This window comes from Pocillopora verrucosa, chromosome 4 (genome assembly GCF_036669915.1).
Source record: "Pocillopora verrucosa isolate sample1 chromosome 4, ASM3666991v2, whole genome shotgun sequence".
Lineage (NCBI taxonomy): Eukaryota > Metazoa > Cnidaria > Anthozoa > Scleractinia > Pocilloporidae > Pocillopora > Pocillopora verrucosa.
Window position 1 is genome coordinate 19,482,528 of NC_089315.1, and position 17,482 is coordinate 19,500,009.

The 17,482-nt window shown below is 37.0% G+C and overlaps 1 protein-coding gene and 1 pseudogene across 1 annotated transcript; one reads left to right on the forward strand and one right to left on the reverse strand.

Moving 5' to 3' along the window:
• LOC131798294 (putative uncharacterized protein MYH16) overlaps nt 1–14,318 on the forward strand; it is a 41,104-nt pseudogene extending 26,786 nt beyond the window's left edge.
• On the reverse strand, nt 1,317–2,276 carry LOC131769995 (melanocyte-stimulating hormone receptor-like). The gene has a single exon (XM_059085714.2). The coding sequence runs from the start codon at nt 2,274–2,276 to the stop codon at nt 1,317–1,319; it is 960 nt and encodes a 319-aa protein (XP_058941697.2).
• Nucleotides 14,319–17,482: the final 3,164 nt, after the last annotated feature.

Sequence of the window (17,482 nt, forward strand, 5' to 3'; positions counted from 1 at the left end):
CGCAGCTATGAACACTATTGAACTAGTAGTTGAAATAAGACCTGAAAAAAATTCAGGTACGTGCGGGATTGTGAACACATGACCTCTGCGATACCGGCGCTCTACCAACTCAGCTAACAAGCCAACTGGGAGCTGGTCATTATGTTGGGTCCAAATAAACCATCCAAGTGATGAATAACGATTATAGATGATTGTAGATATATGCAAATCATATATGCGCACTGCGGTGAAGAAACGAATATAAGCCTACAATCATTATCAGTGAAACCTTTCTTCCTAAACAACATTCAAATCAAGACTTCCTCATTCACCAGCATTCACAGATTAAAATGCATAAGTAATAAAAAAGGTTTTTTCTTCCTTTAACCTGTCTGAGGTATGAAATAACAGTAAGGTACGAGACAAAAATATGACTCTTTTTTTACAGTGTAATAGCTCATACCGGTGATTTCAGTAAGCCTGGTGACATTTTCCGAGTTTTCTGTACAAATATTCAAAATTGATGTATGGCTTCGGGGGCAAACTTATTTTAAGATATTTAAATTTGACTGTGTAATCAATTACGTTTTGCAGCTCCTTTATTTCCGTTTCAGATTCATGGTGATTTTTCCGGACAACAAGCTAAAGGTAGCCTAGTAAACTCTATACACAATGTCTTCTTTCAAACATCTTTTGAGCAAAAAGACATGAAAAATATTGTCGTATCACGGAAGCTTCCATGTATTCGACAGGTGACTGATTTATTCTTGCTGCGTTTCACTTGAGCGACAGTTATATTCCAATACTGAGGTGAAGATGATCATTTATTGATTGAGATGGAAATGAAGAGATGCTAATGATTGAAAACTATTAACACCCGATGAAAAATTTATTCCGTTTACCCTCACAAACAAAATTTATTATTTAGGAACTTCTTGTTGCTCTCGGCTAGGTCTTTAGCGACTCTTACTTATCTTTCAAGCTCTCAAAACTTCCCGCGTGCTTCAGATCCTAATGAACGCACGAATCCATTGTTAAATGTACCCTTTCAAAGTTAAGAGAATTTGATTCGCTCTGACGAAAGGCTAATACTTGAAAGGTGAGCTATAAAAGCTCTTTACGGTGGCCTATTTACATTATCATATTAGTGGTTAAAACTAAATTATCTTGTAATACCCTCCACTGACGCAGCATCACAGTTTCTGTTTTAGCCCACAAAAAGTTGAGAAGTAAGTAATTAACCAAGACACATAAAAGAATTAAAAAGTTACGTTAAATTTTGGAAAAACGAGAGATTTTGAAAAGAAAGAAAATTAGACAGGAAAGTAAAGTCAAACTCACGTCTCTATTGCTTCTTGACCATGCAAGTGAAGTGCTTGTCTGACTGTATGTTTCACCGCTCGCCTTACTTCCCTAATCCTCCAGTAGTAAATAAACGGGTTTAAAGTTGAGTTACAATAGACTAAGGAAAGTGCTATTCCCCAGTTGATGACTAAGTGTGATGAATATGTTTTGCTAAAAGCGATCACAGTTTCCACTATACTAAATGGCACATAACAAACAACTAATGCTAACTGCACCCACAAGGCACTGTACACTGCCCTCCTGTACTGCGCCATATTCAATGCGTTTGGTTGGTTCGGCTGCTGTTGGACGTGATCTTGTACATGAGCCTGATGACGACTGAGCGAGCGGGAAATCTTTATGTACAAAGCCAGTGCGATAAATATGCAACATGGTCTAGCTAAAGAGGTATACCACGTGGCTATACGGGGATCTAAAAGGTAGCTTAACGCAGTGAAACCAGATAACACCCAAAAGGTAGCTACAATGATATAAGTACGTTTCAAAGTTACGAGTTCTCTGTACCTTAGCCCTAACAACAAGGCGAGAAGTCTGTCCACGCTTATGGCCGTCATCGTTAACAACGACACTGAACATAATGCATAGGCTGATACGGAGAATGTGTCATATGCAAATCTACAAAGGCTCCAGTGCTCGTAAGAGACAGACATCCAATAAGCAGCATGGAGAGGCTGGCATACAAGGCCAACCAACAGATCAGTTGTTGCCAGACAACGATACAAAAGTTTGGACGGCGGATGAAGGGAAGATTCCTTATGGAGGGCAACAAGGATGACAGAATTTCCAAGAAATGCTGTGAGGGAAAGGAGAATGTTGGCTGTTGACAAATAAACTGATTGTTGTTGTAATCCACCGACCAAAGAAGGGAAACATGCCTGCTCATCAAATATCCGCAGCTTTCCGTCCCGTGCCAAATTTTTTGTTCCGTTCATTTTTCAAAGTAGCCTAATGAACGGTCGTCTCTTTTTTGCGTCTTCAGTTTCAGCAATTTGTATTCCATCTTATCAGCACCTGCTGAGCCATCAATATTAAAACGCACTTTCTTTACAGAATTGACTTAAAACCTCCGACAGCATTTTTCCTGTTAAAGATGTTTGAACAATCTGTAAGTCGTGTGCTAAAAGATGTCAAAGTGTTTTCTTAATGGAGCTAATACCTCGTTTCTTATTACGAAACAAAAAAGGGAACGATTATTTGGAAACTGGAAATTCCATGATATTTTAACTTTTCTAATTTACCATTAAAAGGTTCCGCCAAGTTTTCTTTTTTACGCAAAATCCTCAGTTTTGTCTCGGAATTTTCCTTTCATTTAGAACAGTACCGGTAGTTCTACAACTTAACAATGTCAAGCACTACAAATTTTGTTCTGGTTAGAAACTTTTAATTTTAGATTTTTCCATTAAGATTTCACTCATAATAATAATACACACAGGAGGTAATATATACATGTCTGCTTCTTTGCTCATATTTTCACATTGTTTTTGCTTGCTTTGCAAAAATCGATTTCAAGCAATCAATGGAGCATCAAACGAGAAAAAATGATAATTACCGATTTTAAATGAAACCTTAACCAGCACAATCGCATTTCTTGGCAACGAGAAATATTTCAGTTATTACAACTTAATTAACAGTTTTTTCGTTTTTCCTGATGGTTATTTGTATCTGTATGTAACGAAGATTATTCATGTCTTGACGGCACCTGCCAGGCCACTATCACGTAAGTCTATCTTTCTTAATAAACTAAAATCAGCAAACAAACTTCCTCAGTAAAGTTTAGTCAGTCGACATGCTATAAATGAAAATTCCGTCTATGTAATCTAATATGTTTCTCCAAAATTCCAATTTTTTAAATTTTTTTAGCTCCATAAACGATACAAATAATTTTTCCATCAGGGAAGGGGTATTTTTATAACTTTGCAATTCTTTTCAAATTTCCTTTTTTTATGTATTAAGAGGTTGTAGTTGTCTTGTTTTCAATCTTCTACTGAAATGATTTACGTCTTGACTTGATCTTTTATTTTCAGTTTTCTAAAGTTAGATGTTTTGTTTCACAGCGCTTTGAACTAAATATCTTGCAGATGTCTCCATGCCTGTCTGTTATTGCCAATTTATATCTAAGGCAATGATGCACAAAAACAGAGAAAAATAACAAGGGTGGTAAAATACTTCTTATTCAGTCATCACACGCAACAGATCCGCAGGTTTTTTCCACATATTTTAAGAAAATAATCGCTATTAAGGAAGTCTTCTTTTAAGATATAGTATAAATAAGAAGGGTCTAATTAATCGTGGCCGGGCAAGTGCTGTGGAGACGAAATATTTCTCGTTACAATTTCTGGCATCTTGAGGGGAAAAAGAAACGACCTTTTATTGAGCTGCAAAATTACGTCGACAACTAATCCAAAAGGAGGAGGAACACAGATGAACGCCAGTTTTGGAGAATTTACTTTATCCCCCTCTTTGGTAGATGATCATCGGTTCATTTCTTTCCTAGTGGTGCACATTTTCTTTTCCCACACAACATTTCTTGGCAATTCTCTGATCCTTGTTGCTCCGCACAAGACTTCTTTGTTATTTTCCACATAATATAGTTACTACTGTAATAAGCCAGAGTAAAACACATCCATCTTACCTAGGGGTCATACGGGAAATAGCAGTTGTCTCAGTTTACCTTATATCGACTTTAAACCAGTTTCTTTACTTTAAGTAAGACAAGCAGTAAAGCAGATAATAAAACAAGCACTTTGCTGTCCACGGTGTTAAATGCCTCGTGCGTTGTAATCGTCGTATTACTTCCAAAGCTGACTTTTAAAGTTCGCGGTTATTATTAAGAAAAACTCGTTAGCTATTTTATTGGAAGGATGAAATAAGAAGTACAGTTTAATCAAGCTGTTGTTCATATTCTTTATTTCCATACGAGTGAGAGCGAATTGAAACAATAAAAACGACTACATATTAAGAATATCTTCCAAGCGACAGCTCTAATCTTGAATACAACAACACATATCGCATAGGAAAAAAGTTCCAGTTGTGAAATTAGATCCTGCTCGAGTTATACTCGTGCAGTATTGATGATTGTACAGCAGACTTGTGACGTCTCTGCAGATTTTATGGAATGCTCATTGAATTAACTTTCCGGAGGGAAAAAAAAAAGAAACTAAATAAGATCCCTCTGTGAGATAATTTTGTAATACTTTGTCTCCACATGAACATCAGACAGGGAATGGAAGTTCTGGTCACATCTTTAATCAATCGAAAGAATGAGTGGAGATGTTTATATTGTTATTTGATGTTAGGTGAGTTTTTGTAATTAAAATGACCATCAATAGTTATTAAAGAGGTCTTTTAAAACTAAGGTCTTAATTCATTCTTATCAAGAACAGTTTTCCAAATGATTTTTTAGTAGGACTAATATAAAATAAAGTCACAGATGTCCCACACAGTTCTGTCTCACTGTCATCTATATTCCGGATGGCCTGCGATAATTTGTACAACATTGATTCATATATGTGAACTGCAGATTAGGCGTGGGGTGGTTCAGAGAGCTTGACGCACGATTTCATCAGCTGCCTTCATGACTTCTCTGAGCCCATATCCTTTCTCCAATCATCGCGGATCTTCGTTAGCAGCAGCCGATAGGACTTTTGCATTTGTATCCCAACAAGCTTGGCAATATAGAAGCCTTAACTGTACTCTGTTCTGTTGCGAAGCACTTAGGAAGCGATTAGAGCACTCAAGAAGAGGGGAGAAACACTAAACGTACATATCTTTCGTGTCCTAGCCGCTTCCTGCGTGCTTTATAACAAAACAGAGTACAGCCAAGGTTTATCTATTTGTTAAATGATGGGATAAATTATATACGAATTTTGATTGGTTCTTACCTATGATCTTAATGTAGGACAGACACGTAAGCTACGTCGCCTATAACATTTTTCAATTTATAATATAAAAAAATTGATTCCATGTTACCTTTGGTCTGTTCAGTAATAGATCAAAGAAGACGTTCATCAGTCTTAAAACTAGAATGTTATTATTCATGATAGGCAGGAATATAGGTATGTCCAGCAGCCTAACACGTCAAGCTTGTAAACTGTAATTCTTCCAAAAAGATCCGTACTACTTGAAAATAAGAGCTTTAAAACTTTCATCCTCCGAGAGCCTATGGCTGGAAAAGTCTTCACTCCATGTTAAGGCATTCAACATACACAAGCAAATAAATTTTTCAGAAAAGAAATAAATGCCTGCAAATGGTAAGATGCAATTCCTAAAATATTTACCATAGAGTGCTGGAAATGGTCCTATATCTTCCTTTGGAAAATAATTCTTAAAAAAAGCATGTAAAGAATCAATGGTAGGTATAATACAGGGACTTAGGTCAGTTTTTTTAAGATAGAGAGATTCCAATTCTAACATATTTAGCCCAAAACCTATTTTTGGTGAATATTTCTGACCCTCCATTGTCAACACAATCCTTTATCATTTTCCTGTGAGATCATAGATTTTTTTGCCCAAGGGGCATTTTAGCTAGACCCTGTAAATGTTGGGGTTTAATAATGCACTTCTTCCTCCTCGTCTTATGACATAATCATTACCGTGGATTTTCTGGAGCTGCCTTGCAGATGATAGAGGCCGCGCTATTTTCGTATTGACAAAGACTCCAGTGTTCGTAAACCGCCATAACAGATCAGTTGTTGCCAGACAACGATACAAGAGTTTGGACGGCGGATGCAGGGAATTAAAGATTCTTTGCGAAGAGCAACAATGATGAGAGAATTCCCAAAAAATGTTGTAATGGCCAGGAGAATGTTGACTGTTGAGGAAGACTGATTTTTGTCGAAGTCCATCAACTAAAGAGGGAGAGAACAATAGTTCTTGAAATATTTTAAATGTGTTTCACCTCTACTGAAATGTGTTTTCGCCATATTTCTGTTTTCGTTTCCTATTTTTTGTAGATTATCTGCGATTGCAAAAAGAAATATTTGGTCTAAACAGCAATCACCTTGCAATAATCAATGAAACCTTTCTTCCAAAACAACATTCAAATCAAGACTTCCTCACCAGTGTTCACAGATTAAAATGCATAAGTAACAAAAAAGGTTTTTTTCCTCTTTCAACTTGTCTGAGGTATGAAATAACATTATAGTATAAAACAATAATAGGAGACAAATAAAAAGACACCTGTAATATGACTCTATTTTCACAGTGTAATAGCTCATAATAGTGATGTCAGTTAGCCTGGGAAAAATTCAATCGTGGCATTTTCGGAGTTCGCTATACAAATGTTCAAATTTAATGTATGGCCACAGGGGCAAACTTATTTCAAGATATTTAAATTTGACTGTGTAATCAATTACGTTTTGCAGCTCCTTTATTTCCGTTTCAGATTCATAGTGATTTTTTCCGGATAACATCATGCTAAAGTTAGCTTATTAAAACCCTAGATACAATTTCTTTTTTTCAAACATCCTTTTGAGCAAAAAGACATGAAAAATATTGTCGTATCAAGAAAGCTTCCATGTATTCGGCAGATGACTGATTTATTCTCGCTGCGTTTCCCTTCAGCGACAGTTATTGTAATAGAATGACGGTTACACCTTTATAAACAAAATTTATCATTTAGGAACCTCTTGTTGCTCTCAGCTCCGTCTTAAGCAACTCTTACTTATCTTTCAAGCTCTCAAAACTTCCCGCGTGCTTCAGATCCTAATGAACGCACGAATCCATTGTTAAATGTACCATTTCAAAGTTAAGAGGATTTGATTCGCTCTGACGAAAGGCTAGCACTTGAAAAGTGAGCTTCAGAAGCTCTTTATGGTGGCCTATTTACATTATCAACTCAGTGGATAAAACCAAATTATCTTGTAATACCCTTCACTGACGCAGCATCACAGTTTCTGCAGAAACTTAGTCCTCTAAAAGTTGAAAAGTAATTAATTAGCCAAGACGCATAAAAGGATTGAAAAGTTACGTTAAATTTTGGAAAAACGAGAGATTTGAAAAGAAAGAAAGTTAGACAGGGAAGTAAAATCAAACTCACATCTCGATTGCCTCTTTATCATGCATGCAAACCGTTATGTTTTCCTTTTCGATTATGTATTTTGTATTCAGGATAAGTGCTTTCGCTTCTTATCGGATGATAAATGTTTCGATGAGGAATTAATAGATAATATCAAAGACAGTTTGCACGACGGCTTATTGAGTCTCCCATTTCTTCCTTCTAATAGAATATCCTACGAGCTCTCTCTTATTTAAAAAAGATAACCATGACTGTGTAGGTCAGCTTTGAAAACATTAAAAGTGAAGTGCTCGTCTGATTGTCTGCTTCACCGCTCGCCTTACTTCCCGAATCCTCCAGTAGTAAATAAACGGGTTTAACGTTGAGTTATAATAGATTAACGCAATTGCTAAACCCCAGTTGATGACTTGGTGTGATGAATATGTTTTACTTAGAGCGATCACAGTTTCCACTATACTAAATGGCACATAACAAACAACTAATGCTAACTGCACCCACACGGCACTGTACACTGCCTTCCTGTACTGCGCCATGTTTCATTTTCGTGTGTCGTGTGCAAAAAGATGTCAAAGTGTTTTCTTAATGGATCTTACACATCGTTTTTTATGACGAAACAAAAGAGGGAACGATTATTTGGAAACTGGCAATTCCATGAAATTTTAACTTTTCTAATTTTCCATTAACAGTTTCCGCCATACTTACCGCTGAAGTTTTTTTTTTTTTGCAAAATCCTCAGTTTTGTGTCGGAAACTTCCTTCAAAATGTTATTGTTTTATTTAGAACAGTTCCAGTGATTCTATAACTTAACAATGTCAAGTACTACAAATCTTTTTCTGGCTAAAAACTTGTAATTCTAGATTTTTCCATTAAGATTTCATTTTTAATAATAATATAAACACGAGGTAATATATACATGTGTGCTTCTCTGCTCATATTGTCACATTTTTTTCCTTGCACAAATTGATTTCAATGTTAAATTTTGTTTATAAAGGTGTAACCGTCATTCTATTACAATAACTGTCTCTCATGGGAAACCAAGCGAGAATAAATCAGTCACTTGCCGAATACATGGAAGCTTTCTTGATACGACAATATTTTCATGTCTTTTTGCTCAAAAGGGTGTTTGAGAAAAAAGAAATTGTATCTAGGGTTTAATAAACTAACTTTAGCATCAAGCGTCAAACGAGAAACATTGATACTTACCGATTTTAAATGAGACTTTATCCAGCAGGACAATCGGATTTCTTGGTAACGAGAAAAAATACTTATGTTATTGCAGCCTAATAAACAGTTCTCTCGTTTTACCTGGTGTTTATTTGTGACTGAATGTAACGAAAACTATTCTTTTCCTAACAGCACCTGCCAGGCCACTATCTCGTAAATCTGACTTTCTTGATAAAATTTGCAAACAAACTTCCTCAGTAACGTCCAGTCACAGAAACTGCTAAGTCGACATGCTATATATGTAAATTCTGTCTATATAATCTAATATATGTTTCTCGTTCATTGAACTGAGGTGAGTGAAGTTTGGTCTAAAATCATATCCGTGATTTCAACATCGAACGGGCGCGAAGGGAGAGTTTGATTTGAATCACTGGTATATCAGATTCAAATTGCCTAACACGAAGTTCAATTAGCACTTTATTACATCCATTCTGAAATCGCAAAATGTGTAAAAATATTTAATTGATCCTGTGCTGAGCTGAGTTTACACAGGGAGGCTTCAACAGAAAGAACAAAGAAAAAGATAAACCCCCTATTGTTTCCTGGTTTGTCGGCTGATAATGTCCTTGGCTGATGAAAAATTGTGGTCAAAATTTCACATTTGCCATTTTCAAACAATATCTCACCCGCGGACATTATCAGCCGCATGAAGGGGTTTATTTACTTGGAAATCACTAGTGGTCCCAGTAATCTGATTGGCTCTTCCCAGCCAATGAGGAGGCTACACTAAAAACAAAACAACCACTCAGATTTCAAGGCTTGTTTAGAGTAAACGATCAAATTGCAGGAAAATGAAAGACAAAGAGTATCGTGTGGCAAATTTTGCAACTTTTGTTTCCCAAACTCTTATTTTTTCCTCCCAAAAACTGGATGAATTTAATTTCAAACCGGCTCAGTATTGCATTAATAAAATATTTGAACTAACCAAGTCCTGTATTTGGACGATTTCAAAATTGATGTAATAAAGTGGAAATTAAACCTCGTGTCATGCAATTTTGGTCTGAAATCATAATTGTGATTTCAAATCACGCGTATGATTTCAGCCCAAATTGCACTCCACTCAGTTCAATGACCATTATAAATAATGCTGGGAGTGACTCTGTTAGAAGACAGACATCAGTAATTCGTGTGGGATAGGTGAAAAACATTTCTGTGCTTGTTGGCTACTTATTTTGGTTTAACATTTAGTCCAAAACAAAATGGGTTTTAGATAAACGTCAAAGGTACCCAATTTTCTTGTTCTAGGTAAGATGGAGATAGATTTTTAGGAAAAGATGGCGGTCCTTGAACAACAATTCCTAGATAAGATATCTATTTCTTCCAACTTTGATCCAGGCTGGTGGTCAGTGCCGACCAACGTAAGAGTAAGTAGGCGAAGAAAACCCTGAAAACGGCTGAGTTTGTTCCTCACATTTCTTAGTGCAATCCTCGTCGTTTTTTTGCACCCCCTTTCCGCCTCCTTACCTTTTCTCCTGTCTCCACTGACTTAGAACTTGTCAAAGCTTATTGCTTTCTTCAAAGAGAAGATAATCGTCCGATTTGCAGGCCCTTTGTCCACTTTTTTTTATCAATCCACAAAGAAAAAAAAAGCGGGGAAGGAGTATAGCTATCAAGTATTTGAAAGCTAAGTCACATCCCGGCCTGAACGCATCAGGGTATTCGTGAATGTGCTGGTGACATCTTTACAACTGATCTGTTTTTAAATAAGATTAAAAATTTAGCCTGGCTGATAAGAAACTTTCAAAGTTGCAACTTTGAAAGTGCGAAGGAGATTATGCAAAGGACGGAGATACAAGAAATGAAAAGAGAAAATCCTTTGAAAGTAAATAAAGGCTTAAAAACCTAGTCTGACCGACTACATCAGTTGGGTGTCTGACAGGTCGCATACGACTGATTGACCTTTTGAGTTACTGTATATAGCTGATTGACCGACGCACGGGTTTACTGTCAAACTGATACACGTTCTAATTGATTAACTGTCCAACTGACTTACGAACAAATAGACGACTAACCGATCAGCTGAATGAGCGACCGACCGACCGACTGACTAACTGACTGACTGGCCTGACCATCAAACTTTCTAAAGCTTATCTGAGCAGCTCCATAAATTTGGTAGATTTTAGACAATCTAAGACCATACTCTAGGATTAACGATTCGAGTATCCACCACTGAGCTTAGCTTTAAAATTACTTTAGAGAGGGAAAAAAAACTCTTTAAAAAGAATTCTGCCTTGGAAAATCAGCTAAAAGAATCACGTTACAAAGTGAACGATCTACGCATTCAGCAAGAAAAGGAAAACGAGTCTCTCCAGACTGAAATTAAAGACTTGAAGGAGACTAAGAAGGTTAAGAGAGAAAAGCGTCATACAAGAAGAAGAACGGTGAGAAGACCGGTGACCCACACGTTGGCTTAGAAAGGACATACAATGAACTGAATGTTCGTTCACTTCTTGTACAAGCACGTTACGGGCGAAGAAGACAACTTGTCCTCTTCTCTTGTTATTTGCTAGCGCCAGAAGCTTTGAGCTCCACCTGACGTTTGTGATATCCAAAGACTACTCATGTGTACACCGCAGGTATAAGCGTTTCGCTCGAAATGGCATTTCCTTCCAGTCTGAGCAGTTATTATGGTTACGCGCGGTAAACAGATGGCGTCCATACGGTGCCGTGACATGATATTTTAACCACATCATGAGGAAAAGCAAGAAACCTGGGTAGCAGCCATGAAGTTTGCATCCCAGAATTCAATTTGCTTGACCTAAACTTAACCAAAGGAAAATCTTGTTTATAGAAAATCATTCGTTGTGGGTCACCGGTCTTCTCACAAACAATTTGGAACCGATTGAGGAATCAATTGGCACGTAAGATCGGGGAGGGGTGGAACCAACTGTATCCCAGTCATTTGTCATGTATCGTACGTTGAGAAGAAGAGGAAGCGAAGGCGGAAATAACATGGAGTAGTAGAGATGCAATTGATCTCTGATGAGCTAAGCTCAATCGCTAGAAACCGAAATAAAGAATTTGAATAATTATGAATGATCAACTCATCTCGCGTAGTCAACTGAAAGAGATTTCACTGAGCTGGAAGGGAAAATAAAAAATGATTGAACAAACTGAAGAAATCTTTTGCCGACTTCAAAACTTTCTCTGTTGGACTTGGCTTTCATTAGGGGGAGATGTGGCTCATTTTTGGCAATACGAAATTAATAAAATATACAATTTTTAGGAAAACTCGAAGATGTGGCTGAAAAACAATCCGAGATATTTTCAATGTGAGGGACGTTTGTATTATCTCTAAGGAGCTTCTAAAGTCTGTGGCTGACTACTAATAATTATTAAATGCCTTACCAAATGGTATTGTAATATTCCCTTTTTTTATTCATTTCAGCGACTCTTTCTGTATCAGAGGAGACAATCAGTGAGAAAGATCAAAAAATTAAACAGCTTACGTCTCAGCAAAACACGTACAAAGATCTCTTAAAAAAATTAACGATTGATACAAGCAATTCTCACGAGAGCCTGCAGAAAGCTGCAGACGAGGTTGACAAAATCAGTAAAAGACTGGAGGTTTCTCTAGGTATGTGTAACATAGCGGGTTAATATTTGGCAACACAAAATTAAGCAAAACACGATTTTTAACAAAGGTAGCTAGTAATTTATTTCATTGCGTCTATCAAAAAAGAAAAAAAAGAAAATCCAGACAAACAGAATTGCTAACGAAGAACACTTCTTGAGGACCAAATTACTGGGATGGAAGAACTGTCAGGTGGCAATTTCTTTTGCTTTTTATCAGTTTACCAAATATGTTTTTAGATTTATTTGTTTTATTGCCATTTTCAGCCGATAAGAGAGAATTGTTGAATAAAACAGTTGCCTTGAGGAAAAAGTTGTCATTATGGAAGAAACAATGACTAATGCCCAAGCAAAAGTGAAAGAATAGTCAGGTGACTTTTTTTTCGTTTTTAGTACTTCCTGAAGTTATTTAAACTATCTGTTTTAATGACATTTTTCAGCCGATAAATCCGAGTTGTTAACGAAGAACACTTGTCTTAAGGACCAAATTATTGAAATGGAAGAAAGTGTTTTTTTTCATGTGAACAATTTGGTCCTCAAGCGGTGGCTAATGCCGAAGAAAAAATGAAGGAATTGTTAGATGACAATTTATTTCGCTTTTCACCACTAGAAAAGTATTTGTATTTGTTTTATTGCCAGTAACACCCGATAAGGCTGATTTGTTGACGATGTTGCTTCTTCGTTTCTTTTGTTGTTTGTTTGTTTTTTATTTTGTTTTTTCCATTTGCAGGAGTGCTTTCAGTCCATAAAGTTTAAATAATTTATATTATTTCCTTTGCAAATGTTAACTCTAAGTTGGTTAAGCAGATCAGTTTCCTTCAGAGTGAGGCCAAAAAAAGCGGTATGATCTTCAAGAAAGAAGAAACAAAGAGAGGCTAAACGACAAAATGGATATGATGAACCAATTAAAGGAAGATCTAAACACAAAACGTACTGATGTGACAGTAGAAATACTAGGTCGTGAAGCGATCTTATGAGTAGGCATATTTCATAAACTGGTAGGCGTGGAAAAGACTTCGATGAACATTTTAACAGTTTTAACTTTAACTCTTATTAAGACGTAACGAGTGAGAAATCTTAAATTTTCACGTTTTCTAATTGTTATTTTATCAGATAATTTAAGCGGACTTGACACAGGAGAAAAATTTCAAACTGACATAACTGAAGCTAAATGGAGCTTAATTAAGGCGTTAAAAAAGTTTATATCATGTGACGTTTAAGAAAGTTTGTAGGGATACGCTGCATTCTGAACAAATTGGATCTAGTCTAACAGAGATGAATACCTCAACGTCTTACTAGATGTAAAAATCATTTTACCGTTGGGATGAAGACTGGATAGGCATATTCGAGGCTAGGAAGGAAGTTGTAGCACACGATATCTGTCAAAACGTACAAAAAAAAGGGTTAGTGTCGGAAATAAATCCAAGTTTTAATGCGTTCTATGGAGACAAGCAACTTACATAGCTCAATGTAAAAAAGCTGGGATTATTTTCTCCTAGAACAAAAAAATAATGTGCTTATAAAAGAGACAGAAAAGCCTAAAGGCGATGAAGCAAATGCAAAGAAGACAGAACAAGGTGTTGATGGTTTAACATTTTGTCTCTCTTGTAGTAACTAGTACGTCAGTTGTTACGTAAGATATCATTGATGCATCTTATTTCTTGTGGGAGGGGAAGGTGTGGGGGAGGGGGAGGGTGATGACGAAAATTTTCAGCATGGACTAACCACGAATTTGTCAAATGAAAATATTTCAGGAATATTTAATTTATTTTCATTTTAGCTAAAGAGAACATCGAGCCTCGCCCGTCAATGTTATCATCTACAACCAGCGTCCCAACGAGTGAAACTTTTGTGCAGGACACCTGTCTGAGAAAAAGACATAAAGGTGATCAAAATAAGGAATTCTGTTGCGACAGCAAAACGGCTGATCCGTTTTCCATGTCTACCGCAGGTAACAGCAACGAAAATATCTCTTGAAAAAATTCTAATCGCGGTCGCGTCTTTTTCAGAAAAAGGTGGCCCCATCAGGCACCATCAATCACCCCTCCCTCCCATATTTGCACGACTATCCACATCTGAAGTAGGTCGAGCTAAAAAGGATGACAACTGGCTGGTTAGGAACCATGGAAACTTTCTACCTTTCTCCCAAAAGGGTGAGTGAAATTTCTATGAAAACGCTACTTTCATATGTTTTCCAGTTAACTATGATAGTGGTCTGAGTTTTGAGGTTGTTGGTACCTTTCTTTCTTTGCAGCCGGTGGCTTAAATTACGACCCAGATGGAGCTGTGCATGAAAGCCATGTAGAAGAAAAAGATGAAAAATATTTTGCAATGAAAGGAAACTCATCCTCCAAGGCGGAAAAGGTATAAAATGTTTAATAACATGATTCTCGAAAAATCTTCCAAAACTCAGAGAAGACAGCATCAGCACTTCAAAGTTTTAATGTTTCATTGACTTTCAATTTTTGTAGGCGGAGCTTGTCGATCAGTAGAAGAATACCACTCTAAGGGTAATGAAAAGTCGGATGATGAGTCCTCTGCTAAGAAAATGTCCCCTGTTAAGAAAGGCAACTCATCCACTGAGGCGGAAAAAGGTAAGAATTCTTTGAAAATATTTTGTCACAGTTTTCATTCAGTATGTTCCATATCAGTGATATCATAAAAAAAATTTGTACCTATAACTTTGTTCGAAAATTTTGAAAACCCTGAAAAAGAGTTGTGTGTGTCTTTTTTTCTTCCTGTATTGCCTTTGAAAAATGTAACTCACTGGTGTAGTGGGAAACTTTTGAGAAAGTTTTATCTCGCGGATTAATCATATGTTGTGTCTTCTCGTCTCTTTTTGTGGGTTTAGAAAAGTGCGCATAGATATGCTGGCAAATTAGATTTACCTGACCCATTTAAAAAGTTAAGAGCGAGAGAATATAATCTCTTGTCAAAAGTCGTCCCTGTTGGTTCAGCAATTCAAATTGTTTCACAATGTTAGGAGGAAAGTTTTCGGTCACAAAATCTTCCAAAACTTAGAGTAGAAGACAGTATCAGCACGTCAGTTTTAATGCATTTCCATTTTTGTAGCCGGTGCCTGTCGATCAATAGAAGAAAGCTATCCGTCATGTAAGACAAATGATAAAAAGTCCTCTGCTAAGAAAAGCAACGCATCCTTAGAAATGACAAAAGGTATGAATACTTCGGCTAATGATCTGGTAAACAAGAAGAAAAAAATTAAGTCCTTGTTGTCTAACAAACAAAGGTCCTTGTTCGAGCCTAATCTCGTTCTCAGATCCTTTCCTGTAAATGAAAAGTACATTTGGTCGAGCCTTGACTTTACTCTCAGAGAAACTCTCTTAGCCGAGAAGTTTGACTAAAATCAATAAAGTGTCGTGAGAATTCCTCCAATGAACTTACATACCAGACCTCTTTATACCATCCTGAGGGAACGGAGAGCAGCTGCCGTGTTAAGTAGCTATGGGGCAGTAGGCTCTTCCTTCTGTCCAACAGAACTTAACTTCCTTTCTGACCATGCAGTCAGATGCATGAGATCAAAGCGCGCATTTAGGCTTTGTTTATGTTAGCCCTACTGGCGGAGGTCAGGAGATGACATTTATCCTAGAATATTTGGCAGCCTATGCTAAGAGGGCGTTTCGGCTTCTCGCAGATTTTCTTGTGGACAACTTGTAAAACTCTGTCGACAGGGAAATTAAACCCAAGTTGTAGTCTCAAAATCACAATCAGATTTAACAAACGGTTCTTAAGTTCAGTTTGGTCTTGGAACAGGTATTCAATAAGTAGACAGTTTGTAAGATATTTAAGCTGTCGCATTCACAGGGAACGCTCCTATTATTAAACCATCCACTGCATCTGAAGTGGCTGGCTCTGTTAAGAAGAACGACTAGCTTTCCCAGAACCAAGAGAACTCCGAAACCCTATCGAAAACTGGTAAGTTAAACTTCTTTAAAAGGGCTAGATATTTCGGTCTTTGTTTTCTGGTTACACGTGGTTTCTGGCTGCGTAAGATTTGAGCTGTTCAGCCCATTAACTGCTGCTTGTCATCACTACTTTCTGTGGCTGAAATATCAAGTCCAGCCACATATTGTAATCAAAAGAGGAAGAAAAACTGGTGTCAGTGCAAGAGCGTTGTCACAGCTTTATCTGGACGTAGGACATGTGAGACGAGTGCACTTCTGTACTTCGGAAAAATCAACATAACCTATTTATCCTTCGTAATTCTGTAAGAATACTTCCAGCTATGGCATGAACACTATATCTTTTACCAGATACAGAACGAAAACCTTTTTTCTACGTGAGTTACGTACGCTGAAAGTTGTCGTAAAGTCTCATTTGTGGGATAAGACTTTCACGATCTGGGATTATTTGATTCCTGTCGACAGAACCAGTTTTTTACATATTTTTGTTATCTTTGTTATTTTGCATTATTATATATAATGGTTTGGTTATAGCTTTATTTTCTTGGTTTATTAGCGTGCGATGCGAGGGAATTAACCGTGTTGTTCCTCTTCAGCTTTATAAGGTTACCACCGCCACTCCGTGCGTTTTGGGAAAGTAGTTTTAAGTATCACAGTACCGTAAAGTTGACTGAGATCCTTTACAATACTTATTCCTTTCTCTATTTTTGCAGATGAGCAAGGATTCTTAGGCAAAGTATTTGGGCATTTTTACATCACGCTTCCTCAAACCAGGTTTGTCTGCCTGTGTTTGAACCAACCTTCTTCCATCTCAGGTACATCATCTTTTATTTTACTCTAGTATTCATCTATCTTCCCATATTTGTATTTCATGGTTTTCCTCATTTCTATATGCTTTAAGAGAGTGTCTCTGTAAGAGCGGTCCGGTCGATTTTGCTTGAGACACGGATTTCGCTCGTTTCTCGTGTGTTGTAAGACATTCATGTACCTATACTAAAACCACAATCAGTTTGATCGGATCTCTTTATTTTTCAGAGTTTTACGGAAATTAAATTTTACTCGAGCGAAGGCTTGTCGTGACACTTTTCAAGACTTTAATTTCATACAACCTTGGAGGACAATTTACAAAAAACTACGGAACTCAGCAAGAAACAAATACCACAGCCATGTATATTAACTCTATCTTATCTATCGAGGCGACTTTCGTAAACATCACGTGTCAATCAAGGAAACAGGGAGACTTGAATGACACCTTATCGGTTCGCCTAAATCACACACGCCAAAACCGATCAAATTCAAGGTAAATTTTTGAAAAAGTGAGGCGTTCTTAACTGATCTAACTAGCATAGCTAGGAAGTAGGTGCCATAGAAAAGGTAACTACAGAAAAAAACTTTGCGGCCCGAC

Bases quoted from the DNA above. Each gene is read 5' to 3' on its own strand.
- LOC131769995 (XM_059085714.2), bottom strand. From the start codon at position 2,276: ATGAACGGAACAAAAAATTTGGCACGGGACGGAAAGCTGCGGATATTT.